General features: G+C 39.2%; 1 protein-coding gene across 28 annotated transcripts in view; it reads right to left on the bottom strand.

Annotated features, from left to right (window-relative positions):
- Positions 1-6,178: 6,178 nt before the first annotated feature.
- EPB41L3 (erythrocyte membrane protein band 4.1 like 3) overlaps positions 6,179-16,070 on the bottom strand; it is a 139,677-nt gene continuing 129,785 nt past the window's right edge. For 14 of the 28 annotated variants that reach the window (XM_085571946.1, XM_085571948.1, XM_085571955.1 and 11 more), the window contains 10 exons: positions 15,227-15,301; positions 14,716-14,817; positions 13,249-13,968; positions 12,616-12,738; positions 11,702-12,094; positions 10,537-10,668; positions 10,017-10,115; positions 8,872-8,952; positions 8,489-8,605; positions 6,179-7,254 (listed from right to left, as the gene is read on the bottom strand). In XM_085571946.1, coding sequence (XP_085428072.1) covers positions 8,495-8,605; positions 8,872-8,952; positions 10,017-10,115; positions 10,537-10,668; positions 11,702-12,094; positions 12,616-12,738; positions 13,249-13,968; positions 14,716-14,817; positions 15,227-15,301 — 1,836 coding nt within the window. In that variant the 3' untranslated portion in view covers positions 6,179-7,254; positions 8,489-8,494. The remainder of the gene's footprint in view (positions 7,255-8,488; positions 8,606-8,871; positions 8,953-10,016; positions 10,116-10,536; positions 10,669-11,701; positions 12,095-12,615; positions 12,739-13,248; positions 13,969-14,715; positions 14,818-15,226; positions 15,302-16,070) is intronic. The other 14 variants (XM_085571961.1, XM_021525204.3, XM_021525214.3 and 11 more) reach the window with 9 other exon arrangements.

Below are 16,070 nucleotides of genomic sequence, written 5' to 3'. Positions count from 1 at the left end.
CTTGCGTGGATCTGAACATTTCACTGTATTCCTAAGGTTTGTGTAAGGGTCATGTGAACTGGAATGGGAGGAAACAGTCCCGTTGCTCAGCCCTTGCTCTGATCAGGTAGAATGCAGCACCAGTTCAGAGACTACAATGCTGGGCCCCAGTGAAGATGCCCATTTGGTCATGGGCATTTTTATCAGTGGAAATAAAACTGGTGGTTTATTCCAGAACAGTTTTTTTGTCAGCATAGCAATGATGTTACCTCTTTATTCTCATACACTAACAAATATCACATTTCCTGGGGGTATGTTCGTTTTGCCTTCACACAAAAGTTCTTATGTGGTAACACACACAACAGAGCTCTTTCTACTAAACAGTGCTGCAGCTGTAAATATACACAAATTGCTTGAAGAGAAGCAATACTAATCTTACTTTCAGTAAGTTAGACAGAAATATGGGCTGGCTGAATCCACATTCTTGGGGAAGATCAGCAAGGCAGTGTAAAGGAAGATTGGAAGCATGCCATGAGCTCCAAAGATTTCCACAGAAAAGACGAGTGAAACAAGGAGGGCCTTTGCTAAAAGAGTGGATAGAGAGTAAGAAGGGCTTAAATGAGCACAGAGAGGAGGATTGAGACAGAAAAGTGTGGAATGTGTTACAGAGAGGGCAAGTCATGGGGGACAACAGAAAAGTACAGGTCCTGAGCCTGAACCTGGAGAAGAGCTGCTGTGCTCTTCTTTTCTTGTGGGGAAAAACAGACTGGCCTCCAGAATGGGAGAGAGCACTTCTAGATAATGTCGACAACATGATCCTAGATGTGAAATTGAGACTTGGTGGGTACCAGAGCAGATATTTTTACCATGAGAGGAACTAAAAATTTAGGAAACAAAATTGATACTGTGAGGAGAATGATCCCTTGGGATGCATCATAAGGATGTATTGAGGCTGTCAGGAGTTAAAATAGACAAAATACTTCTATGGCTGTGAAAAGGGCAATGAGAATGAAGAGGAAATTGATAGGCTGATAATTGATAGGTTGATAATGCTTGTTAATTCTGCATGTTAATTATGCTCTCCTTGAAAAGTATGGGCAGGAGTAACAAGAAGTAGAAGCAACAGGCAGCACATAGATTTTCTTCTGAGGGGGGAGGGGGGTAGAATTTATTTAAATAGAAGAATGTAGTTTAATATTGTTAGAGAAAAGAGTGTTTATTGAAGGCAAAATATCTACAGCATTTCCATCATGCATGTTTTTCAGTGACAGGTCAGAAAAAGGAGCAGAGAAAATAGGGATCGGGTTTGAAAGGTCTGAAAGCAGATGACAACTCATCAAAGCTAATGGACCAGAAAACATGAAAGGTCCAAGTGTCAATGTGAGGGAAAATGAGCAAATGTTGAAAGAGATCAGATCAAGGTTGAAGAGGGAGAAAGTGTCTATAAAAAAAAAAAATATCAGAGTGCTGCTTGATAAAATCACTCATAGGAAAGACACCACTGATGAGAAGAATGAACCAAGACTGAACTTTGTAGAGAGATATGAAAGCAAAGAAATATGCACTTAAAGACTGGATGTATCATCATTGTAGGAGTTGAAGTGGTTATGGATGAGTTGGGAAGACTGAAGGACAGAGAATTAGCAAGACTTTAAAGGGTTGATAGGTGTGGTGATATACAACAGCAAAATTAATAAAAAGAGAAGCATCAGATACAGTTTGCTCAAAAGCTGGGATAAAATTTGGAAGAAGAAAAGATGCAGAGAGAAGCCTGACAGATCAAACACGGGTGGATTAAGCTGGAGAATATGAAAATAAGCAAGAAGGGACAAAAAGAGTTTAAAATAACTGGGAAGTGGTGGGGTAACTATTACGGACTGTCTTCCCAGAGTAAACAGATGTGTCCTCATCACAAGAACAAATTCACACAGGTATTCAAGTCGGTAATTTACTTCTCTGATATCAGGCCACATGTTGCAGTGTTTTTGTCTTGTTCCCTTTTTATAGAATGTTATGTCAAAAAGTACCTGTACTGACATCTCGTCTAATTTCAGGAAAAAAATCTTGTTACGTGTCAATCACCAAATGGCATTTTGAATGAAAACCAAAACAAAAATATATTGTTATATATTCAAGGATGATTTCATCAAAATACTCTTAGAACAAATGTTCTGTGGAAATGTGCGTGTATGTTAGTTTGGTAGCTTAGGATTTAGGAGCTCTAAAGATGAGTGGTTAAATTGTCACCACCTCTGTGACTATAGAAAATGATATACAACTATAACTAAGTTGTATATTGATTGGAGATTGGACTACAGGAATATAAATGCCTTTAGAAGCCTTCATATGCCAAATGCATCAACTGTTTGGCCAGAAAAACAGTATGTCTGAGAAACAGCCTCCTAAATCCACTAAGAAAGGACATCTGGGCTAGGAACACCCTTGATTTAAGGAAATATTGTATTAGCTGGACTTTTCCTACTGGAGAAGGCTTTGAAAATTCTTAATTATTTGCTTCGCATACTCAGATATATTGCTTTAATTTTTCTTTGCATTTTTGTACAATTTATGATACACCTTCCTTGAGCCCTTTAGTGTGCTTTGTCTAATCTTGTATCTTTCACTCTATAGCCACCCAGGATTATCCACAAAATAGCACATGGCCAGTACTTTACATGTGCACTGTAAAGCAAGGCTTGTGTGGAAACACACCCTCTGGGTTGAAATTCAGGCAGGCAACTCAAAAGCTGCACGCGTTCTGGGATCTGCTCCTATTAGTTGACATTGCCCAAGTTTTGGTTATGCACAGAAGTTAAGAGTCATGGTACCACAGTAGACAGCAAAGATACTTCTAGAAAACGGAAAAGAAATTTCTAGACAAGCTCTGGACAGAAAAAACTCCACCCCACCCAAGAATAAAAGGCTTACTGGAGAAAGTAGAGCTGGTAGAGTTAAAAATCTAATTATTTAAAAAAGAAAACAATTTCCAGAGTCAGAACTCTTTCTCATTTTTCTTTTCCCTTTTATGTCACTGTAGTCATGTTCAAAGATGGGCCATTAATTCTACTTACAGTGAGTGATGGTCATTTCAGCTGCAATGGTGAGGTCACTGATTTATGGAGGTTATAGCTGAATTTGGGAACATGAGATAATGGAAGAAAGTTGACTGACTTTTTTTCTGTAATTTGAGCACACTGGTTTCCCTTTAAACAAGGATTTTTTGAAATTCTGCTCCAGGAGCCCTTACAGGAACCATTAGTTCCAGCTGAGGAGCAAGACTGATGTTGAATAGGAGTCAGAAAAAAGGGTGGAGGTGGAAACAAAAGGCATAAACAAGACTAGTGTACAGTCTGAACAGGGGCTAACATTATTACAAGGTAATGGAATAATCTAGTTACAGTAAGTGAATACAGGAACTTATGGAAATATTTTTATAGAAAAAACTAACAACAATATGCTTCATTGTTTATCTATATGTAAATCCTTGAGATGTAACTACAATATGCAGAAGTAATAATAGTCATTTTAAGTACAACCAAGTTTTAATTAGGAAGGCTGGTATTTTGCATTGCTCTGAGACACTAGAGCAGCCACGGGCAGACTTTCTGATGTGGCATAACATCAGTGACAAGAGACACAGAAACCCTCTATTGGCAGTGTAAGATTGATACAGACTTTGGGATCTGTAGATTTAAGAAAAGGGTTTATTTTTCTTTCTTTAAAAATAACATAAAAAATGGAGTTAGTGGTTCTCATAGCCATCCACTTGTCCACCCATAGTACTTCAAACCACTACTGTACCTTGGGATCTATATAGGACTGCAGGAGATCTCAGCATTTAATAACTAGGAAACATTACTAAAAATAATGATTTGATTCCTAGTTCTGAAGAATCTTGACCATTATTGTTCTGGTATAAAAAAAGGGAATGCATTTCTTTATCTTGTCCTTATTACCTGTGAAGATGTGAAGATGATGCTTGTAAATGGGTTTTCTGATCTTAACTGACAGAACTGTTCTGGTGTAAGGAAAAGAAACCTGCAGCAAGACTTGCCAGTGTGATTGCCAAACTGAAGTCTGGACTCAATGTACAATTTATATGCCATGAAGAACTATTTATCAGGAGCTATCATTTTTGCAGATACAAATTGTTAGACATATGAAGCACATCATCTCACCAGCTGCCTAAATCTGCTCTGGGAAGAAATAAGGCTAAGCTGTTAAACCCTTGCTTTGATCTGGTATATGGATTCAGAAGCTCATTGAATGATTTTTTATTTGCTTGAGCACAGAAACACCATTACTTGCTATTTGTGATGAGACAGCCTTAAAAAACTTCAGGGGCATAAATGTTAAGGGATTCCAAGCAGCCTTAAAAATGTCAGTGTGATGTATTCACTCTTTCTGTATGTGAAATGCTCACTATTGATATGGTCACTGGCTATACTCATTCTTGTCTGGTGTGCAAAGCCCTTACCACAATGGCTCAGAGTAGCCAGTTCTCTCAGGATTGAGCTGGGATTCCAGCTGTAGTAAGGAAGACTGCTTCCCGTGCTGGTGTCTGTGCTGGAAATGCTGCCCACAAGTAATACACTACCTGGTGGTTTGTTTTCCAGGCTGGTTTATGTCAAGAAGCCAAAGACCAACAATAAATGAGAAGAGACGGAGACAAAAGATGGTTGGTAGAAACAGGCAGGTGCTCTTTATTTCATGTGGCACAGCATTAGGCAGACAACCCAAGAAACAGTTTCTAACAAAAACCAAAGCTATCACTTCCAGGAACCATCCCCCAAACAAGGGTCTACTACCAACAGTGGCACTGAGATGTCCTTGCCTGTCCACTCTCATCTCCTCATAGTTTATATGCGCTTAGGCGGTATCTTAGTGGCAAGTGTCCTTTCCAAGGAGACTAACTTCCTACAATGCAATATCTTTAGACAGCGTACATACTGTGAAGGATCACCAGAGTACAATCTCCTCAAGCCATGCTAAAATATAATGCTAACTCTGGAGAGAAGGCTGTGTGATCACCTTGTGTCTCTCTGAGGTAAAACAATGCTGTTCCTTAGCTGACAACATGAGGGGCACCTGAAGGAGGATCAATATGGCTTCAGAGTTTAATTTTAAACTCCTGATGCAGTAGTGAGGACCCGGTGTGCCATCGGCCAGCACAGGGTGAGGACCTCCTCCACTCGTGACAGCCTCGGGGCACCAGCAGCACCAGAGAGCTGAGGCTACTGTCACTCAGGGGGATGAGAACAGAGATGGACTTGGACTAGGAGGAGGAGGAGGAGGAGAGGGCCATCAAAGATCACAACAGACCATCAGCTTTGCATCGGTCCTTAGGTGAGAGGTAACAATGTGGGGAGGGATTACATCATTAGCACTCCATATTTAAAGGCATGAAGAATGGCTGGTGGAAGGAAGATGTTTTGGAGACTAAGGGCAAAGCTTTAAAAGCCTTGGGATATTACTTTTAATTATTATCTACAGGTTATTCTCTCTATATATACTATTTTTCTTTCTAAATTATGAAAATAAACATTTATTAACAAGTCACCGGGTCAAATCCTGCTCACCACTGAAGGCAAATCCATTAACTTCAATGGGAGGGAGCCCCGTGTAAACAATGAAGGGCAAATTTGGCCCTTTATGTCCTGAAAAGTCTGCTTGTACCCACGGCCTTTCAATCCTGCAAGGAAATACAGATTGAAGGGTGAACTAATCATTACAAATTTCTCTTAAACTACCAGGGGAGTGTCAGTGAGATGCAGCAAAGAAGTGGGAAAAAAAAAAAAAAGGAACCAGTAAGTAATACTGGCTTAAAGAGAATTTTATCCATGTTTCAGAGGCAAAGTACAAAAAGAGGGTGGGTCTGGATCAAGCGCTACTGGCCTTTACTTTCTAAGCAACAACAAAATTTTTCATTTAGCTTTGGTGAAATGTTACACAACCAGAGAAAACAGAAGGAACCAAACAGTCCTTTTCCTTTGCAAATGTCATATGCCCAAAGGTGAACACTGTCATCCCTTTGGATTCTCCACTAACTCCCACTGTCTGCACTGTGCAGTGTCAGCCACTGAAGACCAAACACATCTACTGTGCACATGAGTGAAACCTGTGGTGTCTTACAAACATAACATTTTGATGTTTTGAATACTAAAGACCACTAGGTGCTTTTAGACACAGAACAATACGATTTCAGATGCATTTACCACTTTTATTTCACTATGCAGAAACATACATTCACCATGTGTTGTGATGCAGCTGACAGTGTAATGGATGCTATCCCTTCCGTGGGTATTAGAGCTGGACACTAGCGAGTTTTCAGTGGACGTTCTGTACAGGTTAAGGCTTGACTCAGAACTAGATAGCAAATGCTGGCCAGATTCTCAAACAGATTTTTTTTTTCCTCTGAGAACAAAAGGGAAATCAATAGAAAACCATCACGGTTATTTCAGATTAATAATTTTCTAAAGCTGCAAACTAAGTAAAATACAGATTTTTTTTTTCCTCCAAAATAACTACATATAATTTACAAGGTTAGGATCTGTGAAGGGTGACTGGAAGCTGACTCTGAACAATGCTGACAAAATCATTAAAGTTAATATACTAAAATCATTACTACCTCATAAGGTGTTCAGTCAGGTATACAAAGCACACTTTGTAAGCATTTATATGTTTTGATAAGAGTAAAGATTCATCATTTCATCATTGTTTATTGGGCAGTAATAAAACCAGATGAAACAAATATAAGATTCAAGTTGTTTACTGAATAAACTGTGTTATTGGCACATCTAATGTGTGGTAAAACATTATACACAGTACCTATACAGCTTCTAGCATTTTCGGGGTAATCTTCATTTACAATCTGTAAACAAAAGACTTGCCACCTAACAAATTTTAATTTGTTTAGACTTTCAGAAACTGTGAAAGGCATGAACTGTTTATGTGTTACATGAGATCACTGTTTATATTGTTTATGAACGTGCAGGTAAAGCTGAAAACTTAGACATTTTAAGAAAATTAAAAATGCTGCTTTTCTGTAATTTTATTGTTGCTTCATGCAATATTGTTTAACTGCTGCTGATTCAGATTGCTTTCTATGGGAAGGTATCTCTGTCAGTTTCTTTATTAACAGTCAAGATCAATTCTTCTGTACTGAAATTTTCCATAGACAGATACAAGTCAGTCAGGTTGGAACTGAGACTCCGTATAGGTTCTCGTATTCCTACTGGTATGCATGTCTGGATTCATATGCATTCTAGGTTATTCCTGCAGAAAAGAGAACTGAGTTAATTATTCAAAGGAACGACTCTCTTGCAGAAGAGATTTTGTCAATTTGTTCATATAAGAAAAGCTGTTTCAAAATGGCATATCCCACTATAAGCAACTTGGACCAAATCCAAAGTCCACTGACGCCAATTGAAAGAATTGGTGACATCAATAGACTTTTAAGCAAGCCACATTGAGCTGTCTCTGAAACAATTAGCAGAATACCACAAGAATCACAGCTACTCACTCCTTAGTGACTGGTTCCATCTTCCAAATAAATAACTGACACTGAAATTCAGTTTTCTTTAGGGTCTGTATATCCAAAAGCAGGAGAGCCAAAGAGCTTCAAAAGGTGCTGTGCATTATACTCTGTTACTTACACCAAGTGCTAGGGAACACATATTGTTTTAAGAATAAAATGCTGCTATCGATTCAACAAATCTGACAAGCAGCTTTTTCTTCCCCTTCTGCATACAGCATTCAAAGCAATTTGTGCAATGGTACTGGCATTAAGAGCTTCTGCATAGCAGGTTAGTATGCATGACATGTTTCTGCACACAGAATAAATATAGGAATATTGAGACGTCTGTTTAGCCAGCCACTATTGGAGAGCATGCCTTTACTGAGAAAAAGCTAGACGCAAGGAAAGCTGCATTATCATCTCGTCCTGATAAACAATGCTGCTTTAAAACATTAAATGTTCTTTCAAGTACAAGAAAGCCAAGACACCCAAATATCAACAAACTAATTCACTGCGTTTAAAAGCAAGTTGGACCATATCTTTGCAAGTTGGGAACTGAAGCATAACTTTTAACATATCTGCACAACACATTTAAAAAGCAGCTGTGGGTTTTTCCCTTGGCATTTTTAAACAAAAATGCACACCTTTAAGAACAAATTGTTTTTGTTCTTAAATGACACAAAAGCAGACAACAGATTTTTTTATGACTTCAGAAGGAGAAAATTAGGCTATAACAAAGCATGGACAATGAGGACTTTTCAGAGAGCCAACGAAAGCAAATGAGTAATTTCTCTTTCTCCAGCTGGCACTGTTTAATGAAAGCAGATGTCTAGAGCTGAACGTGGTTTACTTTCAAGTATCAGAACTGCTAACCAGGAAATTGAAAATGCCAGTGAGAGAAAGTGAAGAGTTAAAGGTGAAATATGGTAGGAAAACAACATCTGCAACATGCCAGCCCAGTAAATGCCTAGGAAAATCATCTGGTCCTCTTACCTGTGGTCAATCCTCCCCATCTTCTGGTGTGATTTCTGTCTCTTTATGTACCACTACTTTGGTCACTGACATGTCAGGGTGCTGCTCTTTGGCTTCTTTAATTGCCTGAGCCAGCGCCTATCCCAAGGAAACCACAGAAGGGCAAAAACAAAAAGGAGGTGGAACATGCATGATCAGTAGCAAGGTGGAGAGATTTATGACATATTACACAATTTACAAATGAGGAAAATGATTAAAATATGAAATATACCATCACTGATTTAACTATTATTCCAGCTTAATTTAAGGCATGCCAGTATGAATAATATCTGTCAAAACAATGTCTAGATATGTTCTCTTTGTCAGTCTTCAGGGAAGCCTTTTTAACAGTTTGTAGATTTTACCTGATCATGATCAATATCTGCATCTCCTGTGATGACTATTCGTTTTTCAATTCTTGTCTCTGAGATGCCACCTTTCACAGTCTAGATGGGAGGGACAAAAATACCTATCAATAACTTACTTTAGAGTGCTGTTACTCATCCCCAGATGATCAGTGCAGGAACTGGACCAAAACAGCTCAAACAGCTTGTGTAGAGGGGACAACCCTGTAGTGCAAGTGAGCAGCTCTGGAGTTGGCCTGAATGCTCTGAATGGACTAATGACCTCCAGATGTCCTTTCAACACAGGTAATTTTATAATTCTAGTTAATCTCCACATGCATCAAGAGAGATGTTTATATATCAAAAATGGCTAACTTGTCTCAAGAAAAACAGAATGGAAATACAGACAGCCTCGTATTCAGACCTATTCAAGTCCAACTGCTTGTTTCAGAATAACATATGGGGTGGCATGGCCTTTGTATGGCTCATCTACTAATGGGAGAGATTCACTGCAGAAAGATGAAATCCTGTTCTTAGTGAATATTGGTAGGAGAGCTGTCACAGCACTAAGAGAGTTTCTACTCAGGGAGGAACTCTTATTTAAATGCTACCTTAGAACCTGGAAGACACAGCATGGATTGTCTGTGCAGATGAGCTTTCAGTCTGGCTGTGGGCAGGTTCCTCAGGGTACCATCCAGAACACAGCCAAGGTGTTGGAGCTGACTGAATGTCCTGTTATGGCTATAGGATATAGATTCATTATTTGCTTTCAACACTGTGCATTGCTGATATCTCAGGGCTGAAAGGCATAGTCATGTGAATGGACCCTCATGTTCAGATAAGTTATTCCTTCCAGGCTACCATATGATTCAAATATTCTTTCCAGTTCCAGGTAGCATTTACAGCTAAATCAAGTGTTTCTGTACAGCAAGATTTTGTGCTTGCATAGACATACCCTAAGGGTTTACAATTCATGTCAAATCATTGGATGATGTGTTAATCATAGCCAAAGACAGGTGGACAAAGATAATTATATATGGTAAATGTACAACATTTTGTCAAAAGAATATAAAAATGTGTTCCCTTTTTAAAATAAATAATAGAACCAAAGCTAAGATAGCATACACACTGATGATAAAGGAGCTCCCTGTTTTCTGATGACTCACTTTGGTGATGTGTGTAGTAGTTGTAGTGCTGGTGGTTTCAGATGTGATTGTTTGTGCACTCATCAATACACCTGGTTCGGAGTCAGCACCACAATCCACCTAGAAACCAGAAGAGAAAACCAGTCACCGAAAAAAATGCTCCTGAGAACAGGGAAGCAAAAACTGGACTATTAAAATTCCCCATTTCTACAGTTCTTCATAAAGTGAGTATCTTATGGTAGGGGAAAACTGCTGTTAGGGCAACCACATGTCTGTATTTGTGCATCTGGAGGCTGTCCTTTCCCTCTGGAAGCACAGATGAGAATATGGCACTTTTAAATCTGCAGTTTCATCAATGTTCTTGAAAGGCCCCTACACCAGGATGTGAGAGTGGCCCTCAGGTAAGTTATTCTTATGTACATTCTCCTCATACTAATATTTAATACCAGTTCACACTAAAGCATACACTTAAAGATGGATGAAAAAATGGGTTCCTTAAAGACACATGAAATTAGACCATGTCTTTTGCAGAATTTCTTACCTGAGAAGACTCATATGTAATGGTTTTTGTTTCTGTATGGACTACTGGCACTTCCTTTGTTGAAATTTCAAGGGTTTCCCCACCAGTGGGAACACTGCTGAAACTTATAGTCTCAGTCTTCACGACTGGCGACTGCATGAACAAAAAAGAAAGAATTGGAACATTTAGCAAAGCTTATGGATTTATCAGAACATTTTTTTTTGCTTGGGGCAAAGAAAAACTAAAAAGTGTTCTGCATTAAAAAAAAAAAAAAAGAGAGAGAAAATTATCTTCATTACAGTGGTACATTCATGTGTATAATGCTGGTGACAATTTAGCATTTCCCTGGATTTTACAAAAACAAAGACCAAAATGCTCAAAATACTACAAGAGGCAATGGTCACAACTTGAAAAACAGGAGGTTCCATGAGAATATCAGGAAACACTTTTTCACTCTGAGTGAATGAACACTGGCACAGGTTGCCCAAGGATATTGTGGAATGTCCTTCCTTGAAGATACTCAGAAGAAGGTCTCTGGACATGGTCCTGGGCAGCAACTCCCTCTGGATGTCCCTGCCTGATCACGGGATTGGAGCAGATGACCTCCACAGGGTCCTCCCAGCCTCAGCTGTTCTGAGAATCTGTGATTCTACATTTTCTTAGAATGACAAGAATGAATTCTGTGCAGGCTTAGTCTTTTTATCTCTGGGGAAAAACCCCTGCACAAAACAGGTCTTGAAATTCTATTAATGGGGCTAAGATAAGGAACCTGCCTATTTAAGACATAGTACACTTATTTATAATTGCACCAAGAATGGACAAAACAGTCTATTTTCTGTCTTTGAGGATATGTGAACTTTGCCAACCTCAACAGGCTTTCCCAAACTTAATGCCAGCTAATCTTGTTATCTGTTGCATAAAATGCCATGAAATTTGGTATTTCTCTGCAGCATAAAAAGCAGTTTCAAGTAAAGCATGCATGACATTTTGCTAACTATGGAAACCAGCAGCAAGCCTTGCAGACGGCATGCAAGGAGGAAATAAGAGGAGAAAAAAACCTGCCTTCTGTAAAAGTGCAATCATACAAGCTGGGAACACTTAACTTTCAATGACAGGAATTAACTTAGCCTACTATTGCCTACATTCACAATACAGCACAGACACGACCAATTTAACATCAAGTTACCTCAAAATGAGGTTTTCTTTCCAAAGACTCTGAAAGTTGGACTGTTGTTCTGTGCTCCTCTGCCTGCTCACATGAAGCAGGGGTAGAGACTCCTTCCTGTTTGGTTAGGGCTTTCCCAGCCTCCTCCCTTTTTTCCTCCTTCGCCCCCTCAGTCCCAGCAGAGCCCTCCTTCCCTTTCACGCCGGCAGCCACCGCCGACGCTGCCTCAGCCTGGGCATCCAGCGAAAGTCCGGCCACTTTAGCAGGATCCCCGCCTGCATGCACCTCCATCCCATGTCTCTCCTTGACAACTACAGTCTCCTGTACAACCTTCTGCACTGTATCCTGATCCGGCTGAGCTGCTTGCTTCATGTCACTGGAAGTTATCTCCTGAGACGTCGTCGTCTCTATTCTCTGCAGGGAAGGAGGAAAAAAAACTCTCAGCATCAGAAGCAGACAACACTATTTGCAGTAGTGCCCAAGCTTAATGTACTGTGAACATAAATTTTAAAAAAATGGGCATTGTATTTTGCCAAATTATTTCTCCCATGTTGCATGGATTTTTGTTCTCAGGATATTATCAGTATAGCAGAAATGGAAAACAAAGCAAGAAGCAAAATTTTTGGAAGTTAAGAGAAATTTCAATGTTGGTGTTCTTCTCAATGGTATTTTTGTGTGAGTTTTAAAAAGGCAAAATACAGAACCCTGCAAAATGACCAAAATAAAATGAAATTGAAGAAAAGCTGGCTGTTGCCTTTTTTTTTCTTTTTTTTTTTTTCCTTTTTGTGTTGTGGTCTGTTGAATCAAAAGAAAACACACATGAATACATGCATTAGTTATACAGTTCCATATTGTGCAAAAAACCACAAAATGATAGAAAACCAAAAGTAATTGGTGCATGGTTATGACATCGATGGAGGGAATCAAGCAGACACCTGAGCCCAAGTATGGGAAGTAGAAGTAACCCCTCCTATGAACTCAGTTGGTTTTCTGGCGGACTCTATTAAAGTGAAGATATCTGAACCATCCAAGGTTTTTTCACTGGTGGACTGTTTAGTCTAAACAGACAAAGAAATGTAGAGTCATACACAGAAAAAAGGCAGACCCATATGCACAGACATATTAATTGCCAAAACCAGAGGCGGAGACGGAGGAAAAGGAGAGAAGGTTGCAGGGGCACGGAGAGGTTGTAAACAGGAAAAGAATGGGAAAATAAATCAGAGCAAATTCATAATGGCTGTAGTAAGCAATAGTTACAAAGCGTAGTTGTTAGCATTGGCATTTTGCTGGTTCAAGCAAACAATTTTTTTCCCTTTTATTAACAAGCCACAGCAGCAATACTGAATTTCAGTACGTAAACCAGAAAGGTTGAAAGCCTTATATAATGTCTGCTTCAGACTGTGAGACGGATTCAAAGTATGAGAGAAAAAAAATAAGCTGGGTTGGCTGCTGTCAACATAAAGCCAAGCAGCAAGAGAACTGAAAGCTAGGGTGGTGTGAAGGGATTGCCTAAAAGAAGTCATGCTTTTATCTTTAAATCGTGGCGTGAAGTCAAAGCCACTTGTTACCACTACTTTTGATGCAGACGACTCAGTAACATAGTGAGCAGTAGCAATGGTAAATGGCTGTTCTCTGGAGTATCTCCACTCAGACAGTCTCTTATCTGTCCGGGCAAATGCCCCTGCTTTTACAGCTTCTCCGCCAGGGTGCTTTTCTGTTTTGCCAAGCTGTAAGCTTTCCAGTGTACCAAGTAACTGCAAATCCTGGTCCATCCTTAGTGTCTTTTTCAAACTCTCATCTTCAGGACTCTGCAACTGAGATTCTGCTTCCTTTATGGGTGTCAGAGAGTCAGACAGCTTTCTTCTCGTGCTCTGCACATCAGATCCCCGCCTGGCTTTCTCATCAGTGAGGATTTCATACTTGGCCACTATTGGAACGATCTTCACAGATTCTTGAACTTCCCTTTCCAGTTTTTGCAAAGTTTCTCCTGAAGGCTGTACTGCTTTCTCACCCTCTTTAGCTTTACTTGTCATGGTTACAATTTTCCCAGATACGGTATCATAGGACTTTCCTAGGGTGAAGATTTTCTGCTTATTCTCCTCATTGGATTGTATTTCACTTTCCAAGTCCTCAAAGCTCTGCATTAGAATGGTACTGGATTTTAATATCTCAGGTGGAAAGGCAGTTCTACTGCTCACAGTCACTACTTTGTTTGCCAGATTTTTTTCCGATTCACCATCAACTACCTCAGAGGGTATTTTGTCTATAATAACCCAATCCTCAGTGCCCTATATTTGAGATATAAAAGCTAAATTAGAATATCTGTGGGTTTGTCTGTACTTCAGGAGCACTAAATTATGAAGACTTTTAAGAAATCACGTTGCTTCTTCTGAAAGCATATAGTAACTTCTATCATTGTACCTCTCAGAGCAGTTATCAAGCAAATAAACAGAAGCACCTAAGGCAAAATATGATTTCTTTGCATATTCTCTTTCTTCAGAGGTCCATATAACATGGACCCAAAAATATTACTTTTGCCACACTATTTCTGTACTTGTTTGAAGCAAAATAGTAGGTCAGCACATAATTATAATAGTGACTAGAATCAACCTGGGCTTAAAAATCACATATTGCAGTGCTTCACAAAGCGACAGTCAAAAACAAATTACAAAAATAGGGCAAATAAGCCCATTCAACTGTACCCTAGTTGTTACAAACATGCTGTTAATGACATTTTAGAATAGTACTCTTCTGTATGTAGCCTGCAATGAATTTCCTTGTTTTCGTTAGAAAACAACACCCTTCAGGATTGTTTAAATGGAGAAGCACAACACTGCAAACTGTATAAACTAAGCATACTACTAAAAATTCTGAATGAAATTTAATTGCAGCATCTTTTTTCCTCCTCATGCAAATATGCTATGTGATTTGTTTTGATTATGCAATCAGCATCCCGTTATTTGACTTTAAGACCATAACTTCTGTATTTAACTAAGCAAATGATGTAGTTTAAAATCAAATGAATTAAAAATAACCTCTAGAGATGATGGGATACTTTTCTGGATAATGATTTGATGAGAAGTAACCAAAGTGCCAGCAGATTCTCCTTCCTGCAGCTTCTTCTCTATCACACTTGGCTAATAGAAAAACCAATAAAAATATAGAGTTCACCATCACTCAGCATAATCTAAATTCAGTTGACAATATAAAGGAAACACATTCTTGTGACAGAAGTGCCTCATTCACCGTAACGTTCTCAGTGAGGTTTATGCTGGAAATACATGCAAACTGCAAACAACATCCAAACAGCACCGTGCAAGTAGATTTCTAAGTAGCAGAGAAATTGGTCTCCATTAGGAAGCCATAAACTCTGGAGAGGACCCATTCCTTAGAATTTGGTCTCCAGATTATATCTCTGCCTGGAACTTATTAAATAATAACAATTTAAAAATATGAAAAGGGAGGGCTTGGAAAGGAAAAAAGAAAATAATAAAATCATTGCCATCTTTTCTGACTGCATTTCAATGAAGTATTGTTTGTTTTTACCTGCATTTCAAGGAATGTAGTACCTCCCTTCTGCAAAAATATGAGTTTTTCTGATTTTTCTGTTTCTTCTTTGGTCTAATGTCAGGGGAATAAATGATTTTAGTAAATGGAGGGTATAAAGTTCACTATACTTCACAGTAGCTCACATTTCTCTACAAATTATTAATCTCATGGAAAACTAGGAAACAGAACTAAAGAGAATCATTTTGCAGCACAGAGGTTTCTAATGAGAAGTGAAATCAGTGTCTCTCTATGGTGAATGCAAAGGAGACATGAGTATAGAAATGGTATGCACAAGTGTAGCACAAAACCCACTGAACTGCGTAAGACCCAGGTGTGGATGCACTGTGATTCGTTTCACTGGGGCTGATGCCAGCTCACACAGCGACCACCAATACCCAGAACCGGCCCCTCCACCTCCACTCTGGGCAAGGCTCTCTCCTGAGTTTGCAGCCCTCTCTGCTGAAGCAGACAGAAGGTGTACCCAGCCACGATTTCAGCTCTGCCTTTTTCCCTGCTGGTATCAGAAGTCTTAGGAACACTTTTCCTACAGAGGGAGCTAACTGGTGTTCTTGTATCCTGTTGTGTGACACCGAAACCTCCTCACTTTTATCCCATCAGTGCTTTCCCAGTGCTATGAGAATAGTAAGAGTATCTCACTATCTTGAACAACTGGGAAAATGTTAAATGTAGGTAAGACTCAATTTCCCAAGGCTTTTGAGCCCACCTTTTGGGCTGGCCACTGTTGTCATTTGACCAGAGAAAGTAAGACCCTACAGAACAAAATGGGTTTCTTGACAAACCCTTTCTAGTGACTTCAGTAAATACTACACTCAATAAATAT

Source organism: Lonchura striata, chromosome 2 (assembly GCF_050655825.1).
Source record: "Lonchura striata isolate lonStrDom1 chromosome 2, ASM5065582v1, whole genome shotgun sequence".
Classification (NCBI taxonomy): domain Eukaryota; kingdom Metazoa; phylum Chordata; class Aves; order Passeriformes; family Estrildidae; genus Lonchura; species Lonchura striata.
This window is presented reverse-complemented; position numbering and strand designations above follow the sequence as displayed.